The sequence below is a fragment of the Tachyglossus aculeatus genome, unplaced genomic scaffold (assembly GCF_015852505.1).
Source record: "Tachyglossus aculeatus isolate mTacAcu1 unplaced genomic scaffold, mTacAcu1.pri scaffold_67_arrow_ctg1, whole genome shotgun sequence".
Classification (NCBI taxonomy): Eukaryota; Metazoa; Chordata; class Mammalia; order Monotremata; family Tachyglossidae; genus Tachyglossus; species Tachyglossus aculeatus.
In genome coordinates this window covers 301025-318329 of record NW_024045089.1, presented here as the reverse complement: position 1 = coordinate 318329, position 17305 = coordinate 301025, and the positions used below count along the sequence as shown (strand labels likewise).

At 47.5% G+C, this 17305-nt stretch overlaps 2 protein-coding genes and 1 non-coding gene across 3 annotated transcripts in view; all 3 read left to right on the top strand.

The window, feature by feature from the left end:
- Window positions 1-324: 324 nt before the first annotated feature.
- LOC119923896 (olfactory receptor 14A16-like) lies at window positions 325-10832 on the top strand. The gene is made up of 5 exons (XM_038743078.1): window positions 325-1239; window positions 6926-6964; window positions 7067-7156; window positions 7263-7406; window positions 10770-10832. The coding sequence occupies exons 1-5, from the start codon at window positions 325-327 to the stop codon at window positions 10830-10832; spliced, it is 1251 nt and encodes a 416-aa protein (XP_038599006.1).
- A 182-nt stretch (window positions 10833-11014) lies between these two features.
- Window positions 11015-17305, top strand: part of LOC119923895 (olfactory receptor 14A16-like) — a 35999-nt gene continuing 29708 nt past the window's right edge. The window contains 3 exon segments of the mRNA XM_038743077.1: window positions 11015-11036; window positions 13985-14916; window positions 14918-15054. Coding sequence (XP_038599005.1) covers window positions 11015-11036; window positions 13985-14916; window positions 14918-15054 — 1091 coding nt within the window.
- On the top strand, window positions 12521-12658 carry LOC119923903. The gene has a single exon (XR_005448999.1). It is a non-coding gene; the product is annotated as a small nucleolar RNA SNORA7 (small nucleolar RNA).

The window sequence follows — 17305 nt, the reverse complement described above, 5'->3', positions numbered from 1 at the left end:
ACTGCTCTGCACACAGTGAGTATTCAGTAAATACCATTGAGCTATTAATTGATGTGTTCATACCACTCATTGCATCAATATTATTGAACTCTATAGGTGATCAATGAATACAACTGATTTATTTATTAAAATGGGAATCAATCATATTTACTGATCACTTACAGTGTGTAGAGCACTGTACTAAGTGCTTGAGAGACTACAATATGACATAATTTGTAGAAGTGTTACCCGCCCAAAAGGAACTTACAGTCTGGAGGGAATGCCAATGATTCTAAATTGAAGTTCCCCTCTTCCTATCCAGGGAGTCAGCATCATCTCCCAGAAATGACCAACATCTCCACGGTGGCTGAATTCCTCCTCCAGGGGTTCTCTGACATCCGGGAGCTGCAGCTGCTCCATGCCACACTGTTCCTCCTTGTCTACCTAGCGGCCCTTCTGGGGAATCTCCTCATTGTTGCTGTCACCACCCTCGACCAGCGTCTCCACACCCCCATGTACTTCTTTCTCAAGAACTTGTCCTTCATAGACCTCTGCTACATTTCTACCACGGTACCCAAATCCATTGTCAACTCCTTGACCGGTGACAGCTCCATCTCCGTTCTGGGTTGTGTCTCGCAGCTCTTCCTAGTGGTCTTGTTTGCCAGTTCAGAGTTTTATGTCCTCACCGCAATGTCTTATGACCGCTATGCTGCCATCTGCTCCCCCCTCCGCTATGAGCTCATCATGAACAAAACAGCCTGTATATGCATGGCAGCAGCATCATGGCTCAGTGGGGGTCTGCTTGGGGTCTTGTTTTCAGCTTCTACCTTCTCCCTGACCTTCTGTGGGTCCAATGCCATCCAGCAGTTCTTCTGTGACGTCCCCCCTCTGCTGAAGATCTCCTGCTCTGAAGTCCACATTGCCATTGACGTGAGTGTGGCTGCTGGATTCTTCTTAGATGCTGTATGTTTCATTTGCATCATTCTCTCCTACGTCTTCCTCTTCTCAGCTGTGCTGAGGATCCCGTCCTCCGAGGGCCGAAACAAAGCCTTCTCCACCTGCCTGCCCCATCTCACTGTCATCATCATTTTTCTCTTCACCGGAGCATTTGCCTATCTCAAACCACCTGCAGCCTCGCCCTCGGCTCTGGATCTGCTGGTTTCCATGTTCTACACTGTGGTGCCCCCCACTGTGAACCCCCTTATCTACAGCCTGAGGAACAGGGACCTGAAGGCTGCCCTGGGCAGGTTCCTCAAGGGGACATTCCCCCAGCATCCATTCTGGGACAAAATTTCTGTGTCCATGCACGAATAATCCCCTATCACCCTTTAAAATAGGAATTGCCCTTAGACATAACGATATATACCACTGACCCAGAGGCCCAAACAACAAGTCGGGATATTCAGGATTTGTCAAGGTCAGGGAGGTTGGCTGATAAGACTAGTCAGCTGCACCCAAGAACTGGAGTGGAGAGAGGTCCATCCCAACCCAGCAGAGGTCAGAGTCCTCCAGCTCTACGCTGCCCCAGTGAGTGTGCCCCAGGGGGTGGTGGAAGAGGAGGCATAGACCATGATGAGGATGCAAGAGATGGAGCCATTCAGGGGAAATGCTCACACATGGGGCCAGTGTCGGACTTTGGGGCAGGGCTACATCCCCAGAGGGGCAGGTGGGCTTTCAGGAAGGTATGTATTTGACAGTGCAATAGCCCCAACCATCACTCCTCTCCCCTTCTTCATCCACCTCCAACCAGCTAACATGGAAGCCACTTGCCTGGCTGGGGCCCTGCAGCACAGCATCAGCACTTCGGCCAGGAGTTTGTCCTGGAGGTCAGAAAATGTTTCTGGTGAGAAATGACAGGGAGGGAATGAGAGAGTGTGATTGGTTCTAGACCAACAGCGCTATCATCAACTCCTCCATGCAGGAACGTTGGGTGAACGCAATGGAGGCTAGACTGATCCAAAAGAATTTACAGCTAGGGGAAAATGAGAATGGAAAGGTGGATGCACAGCTTAATAAGTGCTTACATAGTAATGTGAATCTATCGGTATGGAAGAGCTGTGAGCAGTTGCGAATGTGTAAATGCAGAGGTGGTATCTGGCCTGATGCGGCATGGGGAGGAGAAACATTACTCTGGGCAAGTTTGAAGGGAGAGGGAGATTCGGGCAGAAGGAAGGATCTAAGCCATGTGTTGGAGAAGGGAATGTCCTTGGAGAGGCACAGGGAGAATATCTGTTTCCAAGGGCTGGAGGGGAATTGGTGAAGAGGGAAGGGAAACACAGAGGACAACACCGGTAAAAAGCCTTGAAGCTAATGGCAAGGAGTTGATTGGAGTCAATGAATCTTCTGTCTTTTTCATTTTCCTCTGAGAACCACAATCGGATTTGTTGTGTTGGCGGCTGTTTGTGTGCCCTGGGTGGGGCAGGGGAGGCAGTGAACAAATCTTGGCGGTGGAGGCCTGGAGGGGAGGAGGAGAAGGGAATCTTCTCCCATCACCTTCCGGGGAAAAAGTGTGTCTGGGCCCAGGGAGAGGCAAATAGTAGTGGTAGTAGTAAGGGGACCTGGGTTCTAATTCTGACTCTGCTATTAATTAATTAATTCATTCAATCGTATTGGAAAGTACAATTCGGCAATAGAGAGAGACAATCCCTACCCAACAAAGGGCTCTGGGACCTGGATTCTAATCCTGGCTCTGCCCCTTGTCGGTTGGGTGACGTTGGGCAAGTCACTTTGCTTCTCTGTGCCTCAGAATACCACATCTGTAAAATGGGAATTCAGATTGAGCCCTAGAGGAGATAGGGACTGTGTCTACCCAATTTTCCTGTACCTTCCCCAGTGTTCAGTGTAGTGCCTGGCACCTAGTAAGCACTTAGCAAACACCATTTTTTTTAGAAAAGTATTTATTGAGCACCCACTTGATGCGGTGTATAGGACTAGGTTTTGGCAAGGTTTGAAAGCAAGTGACCCATTGCTTGTCTACAAGGAGATGAAAATAAAAAGACTTACAGCACTGAGAGTTCATCCCAGCCCGCACCCTCTGCTCCTCTGCCGATAATCTCCTCACCGTGCCTCGTTCTTGCCTGTCCCACCGTCGACCCCCGGCCCACATCATCCCCCTGGCCTGGAATGCCCTCCCTCCCCACATCCTCCAAGCTAGCTCTCTTCCTCCCTTCAAGGCCCTACTGAGAGCTCACCTTCTCCAGGAGGCCTTCCCAGACTGAGCCCCCTCCTTCCTCTCCCCCTTCTCCCCCTCTCCATCCCCCGCACCTTACCTCCTTCCCTTCCCCACAGCACCTGTATATATGTGTATATGTTTGTACATATTTATTACTCTATTTATTTATTCATTTTACTTGTACATATCTATTCTATTTATTTTATTTTGTTAATATGTTTGGTTTTGTTCTCTGTCTCCCCCTTCTAGACTGTGAGCCCACTGTTGGGTAGGGACCGTCTCTATATGTTGCCAACTTGTACTTACCAAGCGCTTAGTATAGTGCTCTGCACACAGTAAGCGCTCAATAAATATGATTGATTGAGTCATTGATTGATTGATTGTAGATGAGTGTAAGGAGCTTGCAAGTCACCACAGTCAAGCCAGAGTTTTCTGTAGGAATGATATGGGTTAGTGTGCCGGGAAATTAATCGGGGAAGCCGGTTAGGGGAGGTAAGATTTAGCAGGACTCTGAATGTGGGGAAAACTGTGGTCTGTCTGATATGGAAAGGAGGAGGGAAGTCACTTGGGTAAGTCACTTCAATTCTCTGTGCCTCAGTTATCTCATCTGTAAAATGGGGATTAAGACCATGAGCCCCATGTGGAACATGGACTGTGTCCAACCTGATTAACTTGTCTCTACCCCAGTGACTAGTACAGTGCCTGGTACATAGTAAGCTCTTACTAAATACTATTAAAAAAAGAAGAATTCCAGGCCCAGGCCAGGGGAACAGTGAGTCAAAGGATGGAGAAGGGAGAATCAAGAGTGAGTTACAGCTTGAAATTTGGCTTGGGAGCAATGAAGAGGAACTGAATAGAGGAGATGGACAAGGGCTGGGGGGTGGGGGTGGGGGACCTCACATGGTAGAATGCCTGGAAGTTGATTGTGAGGTGTTTTTGTTTCATGTGAAAAGATACATGATGCATGCAGGTGAAGGGTTTGAAGGAGAGGAGAGATACTGCCTTGGCGATGCTTTGTCTTTTCTTATGCTGTTGAGTCATCTCCTACCTATCAGTGGGCACATGTCTCCCAGAACACCCCATTCTCCATCTGTAAGTTTATCCAAAATTTTTCTTGGTAAAAATACAGAAGTGGTATTCCATTGTCTTCTTCCCTGCAGTAAACCTGAATCTCCACCCTCGGCTCTCTCCCTTGCTGCTGCTGCCCAGCACAGGTGAGTTTTGACTTAGAGCAGTTTCCCTTCCACTCACTAGCCACTGCACAAGCAAGGAATGGAATGGGTATGCTTCTGCTTGACTCTCCTTCCCATAGCCAAAACTGGTAGAGTACTGGAAACTCACCAGGTACGATTCTGAGTCCGGGGAGCGATGCTTTAGCAAATTGTTAAATGAGTAAAGGAGTGGCTAAATAGGTGTAGGTTTGTGTGGTTGTGGGTGTTGATGTGTAAGTAATCACAGTCAGTTGAAGCTTGTGTGTGAGCTTGTGTGTGTGTGTGTGTGTGTGTGTGTGTTTGTGAGTGGCTGTGTGTGTGTGCTCGTGTATATCTCCATGATAAGTGTGTTTACATATGAGGGTGTTGTTTGTCTGTCTCCCCCTTCTTGACTGTGAGCTCATTGTTTGGTAGGGACCATCTTTATATGTTACCAACTTGTACTTCCCAAGCACTTAATACAGTGCTCTGCACACAGTAAGTGCTCAATAAATACGACTGAATGAATGAACGAATCGAGAGCAATTCATAGCCATCATGTGCATCTCTTGATCCTCTCTGGCCTTCTCCTATCTTATTTTAGTTTCTGCCTTCTCCACGAATAATGCTAATTGTGGTATTTATCAAGACCTTACAATAGACTAATCAAAATATTGAGGGCCGGGTTCAAATCATGATAATCGAGTCAGACACAGTGTCCATCTCGCGTGGGACTCAGGGTCTAAGTTGGAAGGAGAAGTATCAAATCCCCATTTTACAGAGGAGGAAACTGAAGTAGAGAAAAGCTACATGCCTATGGTGACAGCAGGAAAGTGGCGGAACCAGGATTACACACCAGATCCTCTGACTCTCGGGCTTGGGATCTTTCCACTAGGCCCCTCCACAATGGAATGGAAGCACTGTGAGGGAAGGGATCATATGAACTATTAGCTCCGGTGATCATGCCACAAAACCACAACAAGGAGGCACTCAGAAGTTCCTAAAAGCAGGGTTATTGTCACACATCAAAAAAGACACATCCATGAATACACTCTCCAGAACTACTAGAGAATAAACCCGCAACAATACCACCACCCTCATATCCATTGGTCTCCAGTATTAACACTGGATGTCCAATCCGTGTTGGACGTCTGTGTTACCCTTGTCCCACCTTGGCTGTTATGAGGTCACCTAGCCCTCATGCCACTATTGCAATGTGGCAAGTGATATCTCCTCAAGCTGGCCTCTGTACTTCAACACAGTTACTTCTTTGTTGTCGCTACATGTAGACTTCAAGCAAACCTTCCTCCCCCTCCATCTCTCTGTCATGCTATAAATGTCACCCTAATCTAGGACCTCGAAGGACTCCAGCTAAGTACCACCTTCCCATAAAGCACGACATACAGTTATAAATTATGAAGCATACCACAGTCAGTTATGTTTAGTTACATTCTATATAGTGTTGTGCAACATAAACTTGCAAGCCTTGTGAGTATGCACTATGCCACATATTATCTTCTATATTTTATTACTGTTGCCATTTCTCTAAGCCCCCTTTTTATGCACCATATAATCAACAGTCTTATTAGTTCCCCCTCTAGACTGTAAGCTCCTGGTTGTCAGGGAATGTGTCTACCAACTCTGTTGGAATGTACTCTCCCAAGTGCTTAGTACAGTGCTCTGCAAATGGTAAGTGTTCAGTACATACCATTGCTTGATTAATTGATTGGTACACACTCCTGCCCCCTCTCAGGATCACAGCTGGAGAATTTCCAGTACCCTACCAGTCTCGGCCAAGGGAGGGAGAATCCAGCAGAGGCATACCTATTCCATTCCTGGCTGGGGCAGTGGCTAGCGAGAGGAAGGCAAGTCAAAACACACCCGTTCTGGGCAGCAGTGTCAGGGGAGAGAGTTGAAGGTGGAGACTCAGGTTTACTGTGTGGAAGAAGGCAGTGGTAAACCACTTCTCTATTTTTACCAAGAAAACTCTATGGATCCACTATCAGAATGCTTGCAGATGGAGGTGGGGCATTCTGGGAGAGATGCGTCTATGGAGTCGCTACGGGTCGGAGACGACTCGACGACATAAGACAAGACGTGCCAGACCCCTGCACATATTAATCATATGAAACACTATAGGTGGTAAATAAATACAATGGATTGATTTACTCCAAAGGGAAGTTGTGTTGATTCCTTCATCGATGCTACCAATCTATCGTATTTATTAAGCATTTATCATACGAGGCGCACTGTACTAACTGCTTGAGAGAGTACAATTTGATATGGTTGGTAGACATGTTACCTGACCTCAAGGAACTGACAGTTCAGTGGGAATGCCAATGTTTCTAAATTGAAGTGTCCCTCTTCCTTTGCAGGGAGTCAACGTCAACTCCCAGAAATGACCAACATCTCCACTGTGACTGAGTTCCTCCTCCTGGGGTTCTCTGACATTCGGGAGCTGCAGCTGCTCCATGCCACGCTGTTCCTCTTTGTCTACCTAATGGCCCTTCTGGGGAATCTCCTCACTGTTGCTGTCACCACCCTTAACCAGCGTCTCCACACCCCCATGTACTTCTTTCTCAAGAACCTGTCCGTCATAGACCTCTTCTACATTTCTACAACAGTACCCAAATCCATTGTCAACTCCTTGACCAGTGACAGCTCCATCTCCATTCTGGGTTGTGTCTCACAGCTCTTCCTACTGATCTTCTTTGGTGCTTCAGAGCTATTTGTCCTCACTGCAATATCCTTTGACCACTATGCCACCATCTGCTCCCCTTTGCGTTATGAGCTCATCATGAACAAAACAGCCTATGTGCGCTTAGTAGCAGCATCATGGCTCAATGGGGGGTCTGTTTGGAGTCAGGCTTTCAGCTTCTACATTCTCCCTGAACCTTTATGGGTCCAATGCTGTCCAGCAGTTCTTCTGTGACGTGCCCCCTATGCTGAAGATCTCCTGCCCTGAGGACCACATTGCCATAGATGTAAGTGTGGTTAGTGTGATAGTCTTAGATGGCATCTGTTTCTTTTTCATCATCTTCTCCTATGTCCGCATCTTCTTAGCCGTGCTGAGGATGCCGTCCTCCGAGGGCTGGGCCTAAGCCTTCTCCACCTGCCTGCCCCATATCACTGTCATCATCATTTTTCTCTTTACCGGAGCATTTGCTATCTCAAACCACCTTCAGACTCGCCCTCGGCTCTGGATCTGCTGGTTTCCATGTCCTACACTGTGGTGCCCCCCACTGTGAACCCCCTTATCTATAGCCTGAGGAACAGGGACCTGAAGGCTGCCCTGGTCAGGATCCTAAAGGGAACATTCCCCCAGCATCCATTCTGCGACAAAATGTCTGTGTCCGTGTACTAATAATCCCCTACCACCTCTTTGAAAGAGGAATTGCCCTTAGACATATGCATATATATCACTGACCCAGAGTCCCAAAGAACAAGTCTGGATATTCAGTATTTGTCAAGGTCTGGGAGGTTAGCTGATAAGACTAGGTCATGAGTGGCAATGCATTCCCTAGGAGGCCTCATGGCTCAATGGCATGTGAATGGGTGTCACATGACCTGAGTTCTAATCCCAGCTCGGCCACTGGTCTGCTGTGTGACCTGGCATTAGTGTCCTACCATTCCTGGGCTCTTACTTCCTCTTACACTCTGAGCCCCTGTGGGACAGGAAACGTGTCTCTTTGGACTGTAATTTCATCCTTGGACTGTAAGCTCATTGTGGGCACTGATTGTATCTATCAACTCCATTGCATTGTACTCCTCAAAGCGCTTAGTACAATGTCATGCACACAGTAAACACTCAACAAATACCATCAACGATTAAATTATTTATCATCACGTGGCACAGACTTTGACACAGAAATTGTTAACACTGAATAATAAAAATAATAATAATAATGGTGTTTGAAAAGAGGAGGCTGGTGCAGTAATCCAGTCGGGATAGGATGAGAGATTGAACCAGCAAGGGAGCGGTTTGGAACTCTAGTTTCCGGAACCCAGGTTAGTAAATCATCACAACAGGAGGAGCCATTTCCATCTTATTCTTCCTCAGGCCAGGAATTTCTCCTTCCCATCATCCCATTCTCAAAACCTCCGTCCCCTGCCCCAACCCACTCAGCCTGGGGGAGGATCAGAGGATGGATTCAGAGGAATCTTTTGCTCTCTCGAGCCTTGAAATCAGAAGGTGTCAGAAAATGAAATCTGTCAATTGACTGACTGAATGAGAAGCTGATTGTCTAAGGTGGTATATGAGATGAAGCTGAAACCACCCACAGTTGATGTAGATTGTCAGTAACATTAGAAACAGTTGGGATGTTGGGATGCACGTGCTGTTGTTACCATGGGAACCCTGGGGTGCAACACCATTGCTGCAGCTTTAGGGACTGAGCCTTCATCTCTACTGGACCTCAGGGACCTCACAGGCAGAGGATTTTGGCATCGGCCGGGACACGAGGTCCCACCTGAGTTGATCCTCCAAGGGTTCCCCACAGAGCAATAGCTGCTTTATCTTTAGGGATGGGGGACTCTCTGAAGAACATCTCCCTGCCCAGAGGAGATCAGAGAGGGGCTGAGGGTGCCATGCTGTCCCTTCCTTCATAGCCAGCTGCACCCAAGAACTGGAGTGGAGAGAGGACAATCCCACCCCAACAGAGGTCGGAGCCCTACAGTCTTACGCTGCCCCAGTGAGTGTGACCGGGGGGTGTTGGAGGGAGAGGGAGAGACCATGATGGGGATGCAAGAGATGGAGCCATTTAGGGGAAATGCTCACACATGGGTCCAGTGTCAGACTTTGGGTCATGGCTACATCCTCAGAGGGGCAGGTGGGCTATTAGGAGGGTAAGTATTTGACAGTGCCGTGGCCCCAACCATCACTCATCTCCCCTTCCTCATCCACCTCCATCCAGCTAACATGTCCAGCTGGGGCCCCACTGTACAGCATAAGCATTATGCTGTGGTCACTTCAGCCAAGAGTGTGTCCTGAACGTCGAAAAATGTTGCTGGTGAGAAATGACAAGAAGGGAATGAGAGAGTGTGATTGGTTCTAGACCACGAGCATTATCATCAACTCCTCCATGCTGGAATGTTGGGTGAACACAATGGAGGTAAGAGATTCAATCCCTTCCCTCCTGGACTTACCAATCTGCTGGCCTAGACTGATCCAAAAGAATTTACAGCTAGGGGGAAATAAGAATGGAAAGGTGGATGCACAGCTTAAGAAGTGCTTAGTAATGTGAACCTATTGGTAGGGAAGTGCAATGACCAGTTGTGAATGTGTAAATGCAGAGGTGGTATCTGGCCTGATTCGGCATGGGGGGAAGAAACATCAATCTGGGCAAATTTGAAGGGAGAGTGAGATTCGGGAATAAAGAAGGATCTAAGCCATGTGTTGGAGAAGGGAATGTCCTTTTTCATTCATTTATTTATTCATTCATTCATTCATTCATTCAGTTGTCTTTATTGAGTGCTTACTGTGTGCAGAGCAGTGTACTAAGCGCTTGGGAAGTACACATCGGCAACATATAGAGAGGGTCCCTACCCAAATATGGGCTCACAGTCTAGAAGGGAGAGACAGACAAAACAAAACAAGTAGACAGGTGAAAATACCATCAGAATAAATAGAATTATAGCTATGTACACATCAATAATAAAATAAATAGAGTAATAAATACGTATAAACATACACAAATGCTGCCGGGAAGAGAGGGGGATAGGGCAGGGGGAGGATGGGGGAGTGGGGAGAGGAGGAGAGGAAAAGGGAGATCTATTTCCAAGGGCTGCAGGGTAGTTGGTAAAGAGGGAAAGGGAAACACAGAGGAGAACACCGGTCAAAAGCCTTGAAGCTAGTGGCAAGAAATTGATTGGAGTCAACCAGACTTCAGTCTGTTTCATTTTCCTCTGAAAACCGCAATCAGATTGGTTGTGTCGGCGGCTGTATGTGTATCCAAGGTGGGTCAGGGGAGGCAGTGAGCAAACCTTGGCTGGAAAAAGTCTGGAGGGGAGGAGGAGAAGGGAATCTTCTCCCATCACCTTCCAGGGAAAAAGTGAGTCTGGGCCCAGGGAGAGGCAAATAGTAGTGGTAATAGTAAGGGGACCTGGGTTCTAATCCTGACTCTGCCATTCATTCTTTCATTCATTCTTTCAATTGTATTGATTGAGCACTTACTGTGTGCAGAGCACTGTACTAAGCACTTGGAAAGTACAATTTGGCAACAGATCGGGACAATCCCTACCCAACAACCGGCTCGGGGACCTAGTTTCTAATCCTGGCTCTGCTTCTTGTCTGCTGTGTGATGTCGGGCAAGTCATTTTGCTTCTCTGTGTCTCGGATACTGCATCTGTACAATGGGCACTAAGAGTGAGTCTCACATAGTAGAAAGCCTTGAAGATAATTGTGAGGTGTTTTTGTTTCATGTGAAAAGATGCATGGTTCCAGTGAAGGGTTTGGAGGAGAGATGTTTTTGCACTTCTTCATCTTTTCTTAGGCTATCGTGTTGTCTCTGACCCGTAGCGAATGAATGGACACATCTCTCTTGGAACGCCCCATTCTCCAACTGCAAATGTTCTGGTAGATTATCCATAGAGTTTTCTCGGTAAAAATACAGAAGTGGTTTACCATTGCCTTCTTCCCTGCAGTAAGCTTGAGTCTCCTCCTCGACTCTTTCCCATGACACTGCTGCCTGGTGGAGGTGAGTTTTGAATTGCAGCAGATTGCCTTCCACCCGCTAGCCACTGCCCAAGCTGGGAATGGAACAGGTATGCCTCTGCTTAACCGGCCATCTGGTAGCCGAGACTGGTAGAGTACTGGATACCCTCCAGGTACGATACTAATTTAGGGGAGTGATGTTTTAGCAAATAGTTAAATAAATAAATGAGTGGCTAAATAGGTGTGGGTTTGTGTGACTGTGTGTTTTTTATGTGTAAGTAACCACAGTCAGTTGAAGCGTGTGTGTGTGTGTGTGTGTGTGTGTGTGTGTGTGTGTGTGTGTGTGTGTGTCTGAGCAGCTGGCTGGGGCCCTGCAGCCACAGCGTCAGCATTATGCTGTGGTCACATCAGCCAGAAGTGGATCCTGGATGTCAGAAAATGTTTCTGTTGGGAAATGATAGGGAGGGAATGAGAGAGTGTGATTGGTTCTAGACCACCAGCACTATCATCAACTCCTCCATACAGAAATGTCAGGTGAACACAATGGAGGTAAGAGATTCATTCCCTTCCCCACCTTGGACTTACCAGTCTGCTGGGCTAGACTGAGGCAAACTAATTTACAGCTGGGGGAGATACGCATGAAAATGTGAATGCACAGCTTAATTACCTCTTCCATAGTAATGTGAATCTATCCGTAGGGAAGAGGTATGAGCAGTTGTTAAAGTGTAAATGCAGAGGTGGCATCTGGGCTGATTCAGCATGGAGAGAAGAAACATTAATCTGGGCAAGTTTGGAGGGAGAGGGAGATTCGGGCAGAAGGAAGGATCTGAGCCATTTGTTGGAGAAGGGAATGTCCTTGGAGAGGCACAGGGAGCAGATCTGTTTCCAAAGGCTGGAGGGGAGTTGGTGAAGAGGGAAGTCAAACACGGAGAAGAACATGGGTCAAAAGCCTTGAAGCGAATGGCAAGGAGTTGATTGGAGTCCACCAAACCTCAATCGGATTCATTTTCCTCTGAGAACCACAATCTGATTTGTTGTGTCGGCAGCTGTGTGTGTATCCAAAGTGGGGCAGGGGAGACAGTGAACAAACCTTGGCTGGCAGACGTGTGGAGGGGAGGAGGAGAAGGGAATCTTCTCCCATCACCTCCCAGGGAAAAAGGGCGTCTGGGCCTAGGGAGAGGCAAAGAGTAGTGGTAGTAGTAAGAGGACCTGGGTTCAAATCCTGACTCTGCTACTAATTCATTCATTCATTCAATCGTATTTATTGAGCACTTACCATGTGCAGAGAACTGCACTGAATACTTGGCAAGTACAATTCGGCAACAGACAGAGACAATCCCTACCCAACCATTAGCTCGGGGACCTGGGTTCTAATCCTAGCTCTGCCCCTTGACTGCTGGGTGAGGTCGGGCAAGGCACTTTGCTTCTCTGTGCCTCAAATACCGCATCTGTAAAATGGGAATTGACGGAGCCCTAGGTGCTCAGTAAATACCATTGTTTGATTAATTGATGGGTACATACCCCTGCCCCCTCTCAGGATCACAGCTGGAGAGATTCCAGTACTCTACCAGTCTCAGCCAAGGGAGGGAGAGTCAAACAGAGGGATACCCATTCCATTCCTAGCTTAGGCAGTGGCTAGCGAGTGGAAGACAATCTGTTGCATGTCAGAATGCACCTGTTCTGGGCAGCAGTGGCAGGGGAGAGAGTCGAGGGTGGAGAATCAGGTTTACTGGGTGGAAGAAGGCAATGGTAAACCATTTCTCCATTTTTACCAAGAAAAGTCTATGGATCCACTACCAGAATGCTTGCAAATGGAGGTGGAGCATTCTGGGAGAGATGCATCCATGGAGTCGCTATGGGTCATAGGTGAATCGACAGCATAAGTCAAGAAGTGCCAGACCACTGCACATATCAATACTATTGAACACTACAGGTGAAAAATAAATACAACAGATTGATTTAATAATAATGATGATGGTATTTGTTAAGCGCTCACTATGTGTGAAGCACTGTTCTAAGTGCTGGCAAACTCCAAAAGGAATTAGTGTTGATTACTTCATCGATGCTATCATTCCATTGTATTTATTAAGCATTTATGGTATGCAGAGTCTACCCACCAGACTGTTACCTCCAGGTGGGCAGGAACATGTCTGCCAACTCCGTTGGATTGAACTATCCCAGGCACTTAGTACAGTGCTCTGCACACAGTGAGTATTCAGTAAATACCATTGAGCTATTGATTGATGTGTTCATACCCCTACATAATAATAATGATGGCATTTGTTAAGCGCTTACTGTGTGCAAAGCACTGTTCTAAGCACTGGGAGGTTACAAGGTGATCAGGTTGTCCCACGGGGGGCTCACAGCTTTTAATCCCCATTTTCCAGATGAGGTAACTGAGGCCCAGAGAAGTGACTTGCCCAAAGTTCCACAGCTGACAACCGGCGGAGCCGGGATTTGAACCCATGACCTCTGACTCCAAAGCCCGTGCTCTTTCCACTGAACCACACTGCTTCTCTAATTCTGGTTATCACACCTCCTGCACAGTAAGCGCTTAGGGACCCCCCAACGGTTACTGTGTGGATGCCCATTTCTGGTTATCACACCTCCTGCAGAGTATGCACTTAAGAAAGTCTCCCCCCCCAACGGTTATTGTGAGAACACCCATTTCTGGTTAGCCCCCTCCAGTACAAAAAGCGCTTAAGAAGGACCCCGAAACGCTTACTGTGAGGATGCCCATTTCTGGTTATCACACCTACCGCACAGTAAACTATTGAACTCTATAGCTGATCAATGAATACAACTGCTTTATTTAATAAAATGGGAATCAATCATATTTATTGATCACTTACAGTGTGTAGAGCACCGTACTAAGTGCTTGAGAGAGTACAATATGACATAATTTGTAGAAGTGTTACCTGCCCAAAAGGAACTTACAGTCTGAAGGGAATGCCAGTGATTCTAAATTGAAGTTCCCCTCTTCCTTTCCAGGGAGTCGGCATCATCTCCCAGAAATGACCAACATCTCCACTGTGACTGAGTTCCTCCTCCAGGGGTTCTCTGACATTCGGGAGCTGCAGCTGCTCCATGCCACGCTGTTCCTCCTTGTCTACCTAGTGGCCCTTCTGGGGAATCTCCTCATTGTTGCTGTCACCACTCTCGACCAGCATCTCCACACCCCTATGTACTTCTTTCTCAAGAACTTGTCCTTCATAGACCTCTGCTACATTTCTACAACGGTCCCCAAATCCATCGTCAACTCCTTGACCAGTGACAGGTCCATCTCCTTTCTGGGTTGTGTCTCACAGCTCTTCCTACTGGTCTTGTTTGCCGCTTCAGAGTTTTTTCTCCTCACTGCAATGTCTTATGACCGCTATGCCGCCATCTGCTCCCCGCTGCGCTATGAGCTCATCATGAACAAAACAGCCTGTGTGTGCATACTAGCAGCATCATGGCTCAGTGGGGGTCTGTTTGGAATCTTGTTTTCAGCTTCTACCTTCTCCCTGACATTTTGTGGGTCCAATGCTGTTCAGCAGTTCTTCTGTGATGTCCCCCCTCTGCTGAAGATCTCCTGTTCTGAAGTCCACATTGCCATTGACGTGAGTGTGGCCGCTGGGTCAGTCTTAGATGCTGTCTGCTTCATTTACATCATCCACTCCTACGTCTTCATCTTCTCAGCCGTGCTGAGGATGCCGTCCTCCGAGGGCCGAACCAAAGCCTTCTCCACCTGCCTGCCCCATCTCACTGTCATCACCATTTTTCTCTTTACCACAGCATTTTCCTATCTCAAACCAACTTCAGACGCGCCCTCGGCTCTGGATCTGCTAGTTTCCATGTTCTACACTGTGGTGCCCCCCACTGTGAACCCCCTTATCTACAGCCTGAGGAACAGGGACCTGAAGGCTGCCCTGGGCAGGATCTTAAAGGGGACATTCCCCCAGCATTCATGCTGTGACAAAATGTCTGTGTCCAGGTACCAATAATCCCCTACCACTCCTTAAAAGAGGAATTGCCCTTGGACTTAACGATATATACCACTGGCCCAGAGGCCCAAAGATCAAGTTGGGATGCCTAGTACAGTGCTCTGCACACAGTAAGCGCTCAATAAATACGATTGAATGAATATTCAGAATTTGTCAAGGTCTGTGATATTGGCTGATAAGACTAGGTCTTATCTTGTGAGGAGACAGAGACATTCACTGATGGAACTCTAGTTTCCAGAATGCAGGTTAGTAAATCATCACAACAGGAGGAGCCATTTCGATATAATTCTTCCTTAAGCCAGGAATTTCTTCTTCCCATCACCCCATTCTCAAAGCCTCAGTCCCATCCCACTCAGCCTGGGGAAGGATCATAGGATGGATTCAGATGAATCTCTTGCTCTCTCAAGCTTTGAAATCAGAAAGTGTCAGAAAATGAAATTGATCAATTTACAGATTGAATGGGAAACTGATTGTATAAGGTTGTATATGAGATGAAGCTGAAACCACCCACAGTTGATGTAGATTGTCAGTAATATTAGAAACAGTTGGGATGTTGAGATGCAGATGATGTTGTTTCCATGGGAACCTTGGGGTGCAGCACCATTGCTGCAGCTCTAGGGACTGGGCCTTTATCTCTGCAGGACCTCAGGGACCTCACAGGCAGAGGTTTTTGGCATCGGACAGCACACAGGGTCCCAGCTGAGTTGATCCTCCAGTGGTTCCCCACGGAGCAGTGAATGCTTTATCTTTGGGTATGGGGGACTCGCTGGAGATCATCTCTCTGCCCACAGGAGATCAGAGAGGGGCTGGGGGTGTCATGCTGTTTCTTCCTTCATAGCCAGCTGCACCCAAGATCTGGAGTGGAGAGAGGACCATCACAACCCGGCAGAGGTCAGAGTCTTCTAGCCCTATGCTGCCCCAGTGAGTGTGACCGGGTGGTGGTGGAGGGGCAGGGAGAGACCATAATGGGGATGCAAGAAATGGAGCCATATTGGGCAAGTGCTCACCTGCTGGACCAATGTTGGACTTTGGGGAAAGGTTTAATTCCCAGAGGGGCAGGTGGGCTTTCAGGAGGGTAGGTATTTGACAGTGCAGTGGCCCCAACCATCACTCATCTCACCTTCCTCTTCTACCTCCATCCAGCTAACATGGAAGTGGCTTCCCTGGCTGGGGCCCTGCAGCACAGCGGCAGCACATCATGCTGTGGTCACATTGGACAGAAGTGGGTCCTGGATGTCAGAAAATGTTTCTGGTGGGAAGTGAGAGGGAGGGAATGAGAGAGTGTGATTGGTTCTAGACCACGAGCACTATCATCAACTCCTCCATACAGAAATGTCAGGTGAACACAATGGAGATAAGAGATTCAATCCCTTCCCTCATGGACTTACCAGTCTGCTGGGCTAGACTGATTCAAAATAATTAACAGCTAGGGGGAAATAAGAATGGAAAGGTGGAGGCACAGCTTAATAACTGCTTACATAGTAATGTGAATCTATAGGCAGGGAAGAGCTATGAGCAGTTGTGAATGTGTAAATGCAGATGAGTTACCTGGACTGATTCAGCATGGGGAGAAGAAACATCAATCTGGGAAAATTTGAAGGGAGAGGGAGATTCGGATAGAAAGAAGGATCTAAGCCATGTGTTGGTGAAGGGAATGTCCTTGAAGATGTAGAGGGAGAAGATCTATTTCCAACGGCTGGTGGGTAGTTGGTGAAGATGGAAGGGAAACATGGAGAACACTGGTAAAAAGCCTTGACGCTAATGGCAAGGAGTTGATTGGAGTCAACCAAACCTCAGTCGGACTTATTTTCCTCTGAGAAGTGCAATCGGATTTGTTGTGTTGGCGGCTATGCGTGTGACCAGCTTGGGGCAGAGGAGGCATTGAACAAACCTTGGCTGATGGTGCTCTGGAGGGGAGGAGGAGAAGGGAATCTTCTCCCATCACCTTCCAGGGAAAACGTGTGTCTGGGCCCAGGGAGAGGCAAATAGTAGTGGTAGTAATAATAATAATGATGATGGTATTTGTTAAATGATTACTAGGTGCGAAGCACTGTTCTAAGCACTGGGGGGATATAATGTGATCAAGTTGTCCCACCTGGAGCTCACAGTCTTAATCCCTATTATAGAGATGAGGTACCTGAGGCACAGAGAAGTTAAGTGAATTCCCCAAAGTAACACAGCTGACAGGCAGAGGCGGGATTAGAACCCATGACCCGTGCTCTTTCCACTGAGTGACACTGCTTCTCTAGTAGTAAGGGGACCTGGGTTCTAATCTTGACTCTGCCATTCATTTGTTCATTCAATCATATTTATTGAGCACTTACTGTGT

Excerpts from the sequence above, each read along its gene's own strand:
- LOC119923896 (XM_038743078.1), top strand. The coding sequence starts at position 325 with ATGACCAACATCTCCACGGTGGCTGAATTCCTCCTCCAGGGGTTCTCT. Across the intron at positions 6,965-7,066 it reads TCTTCTACATTTCTACAACA|CTATTTGTCCTCACTGCAAT; the intron begins GTACCCAAATCC and ends GGTGCTTCAGAG. Across the intron at positions 7,407-10,769 it reads ATGTCCGCATCTTCTTAGCC|ATGCATGGTTCCAGTGAAGG; the intron begins GTGCTGAGGATG and ends TCATGTGAAAAG.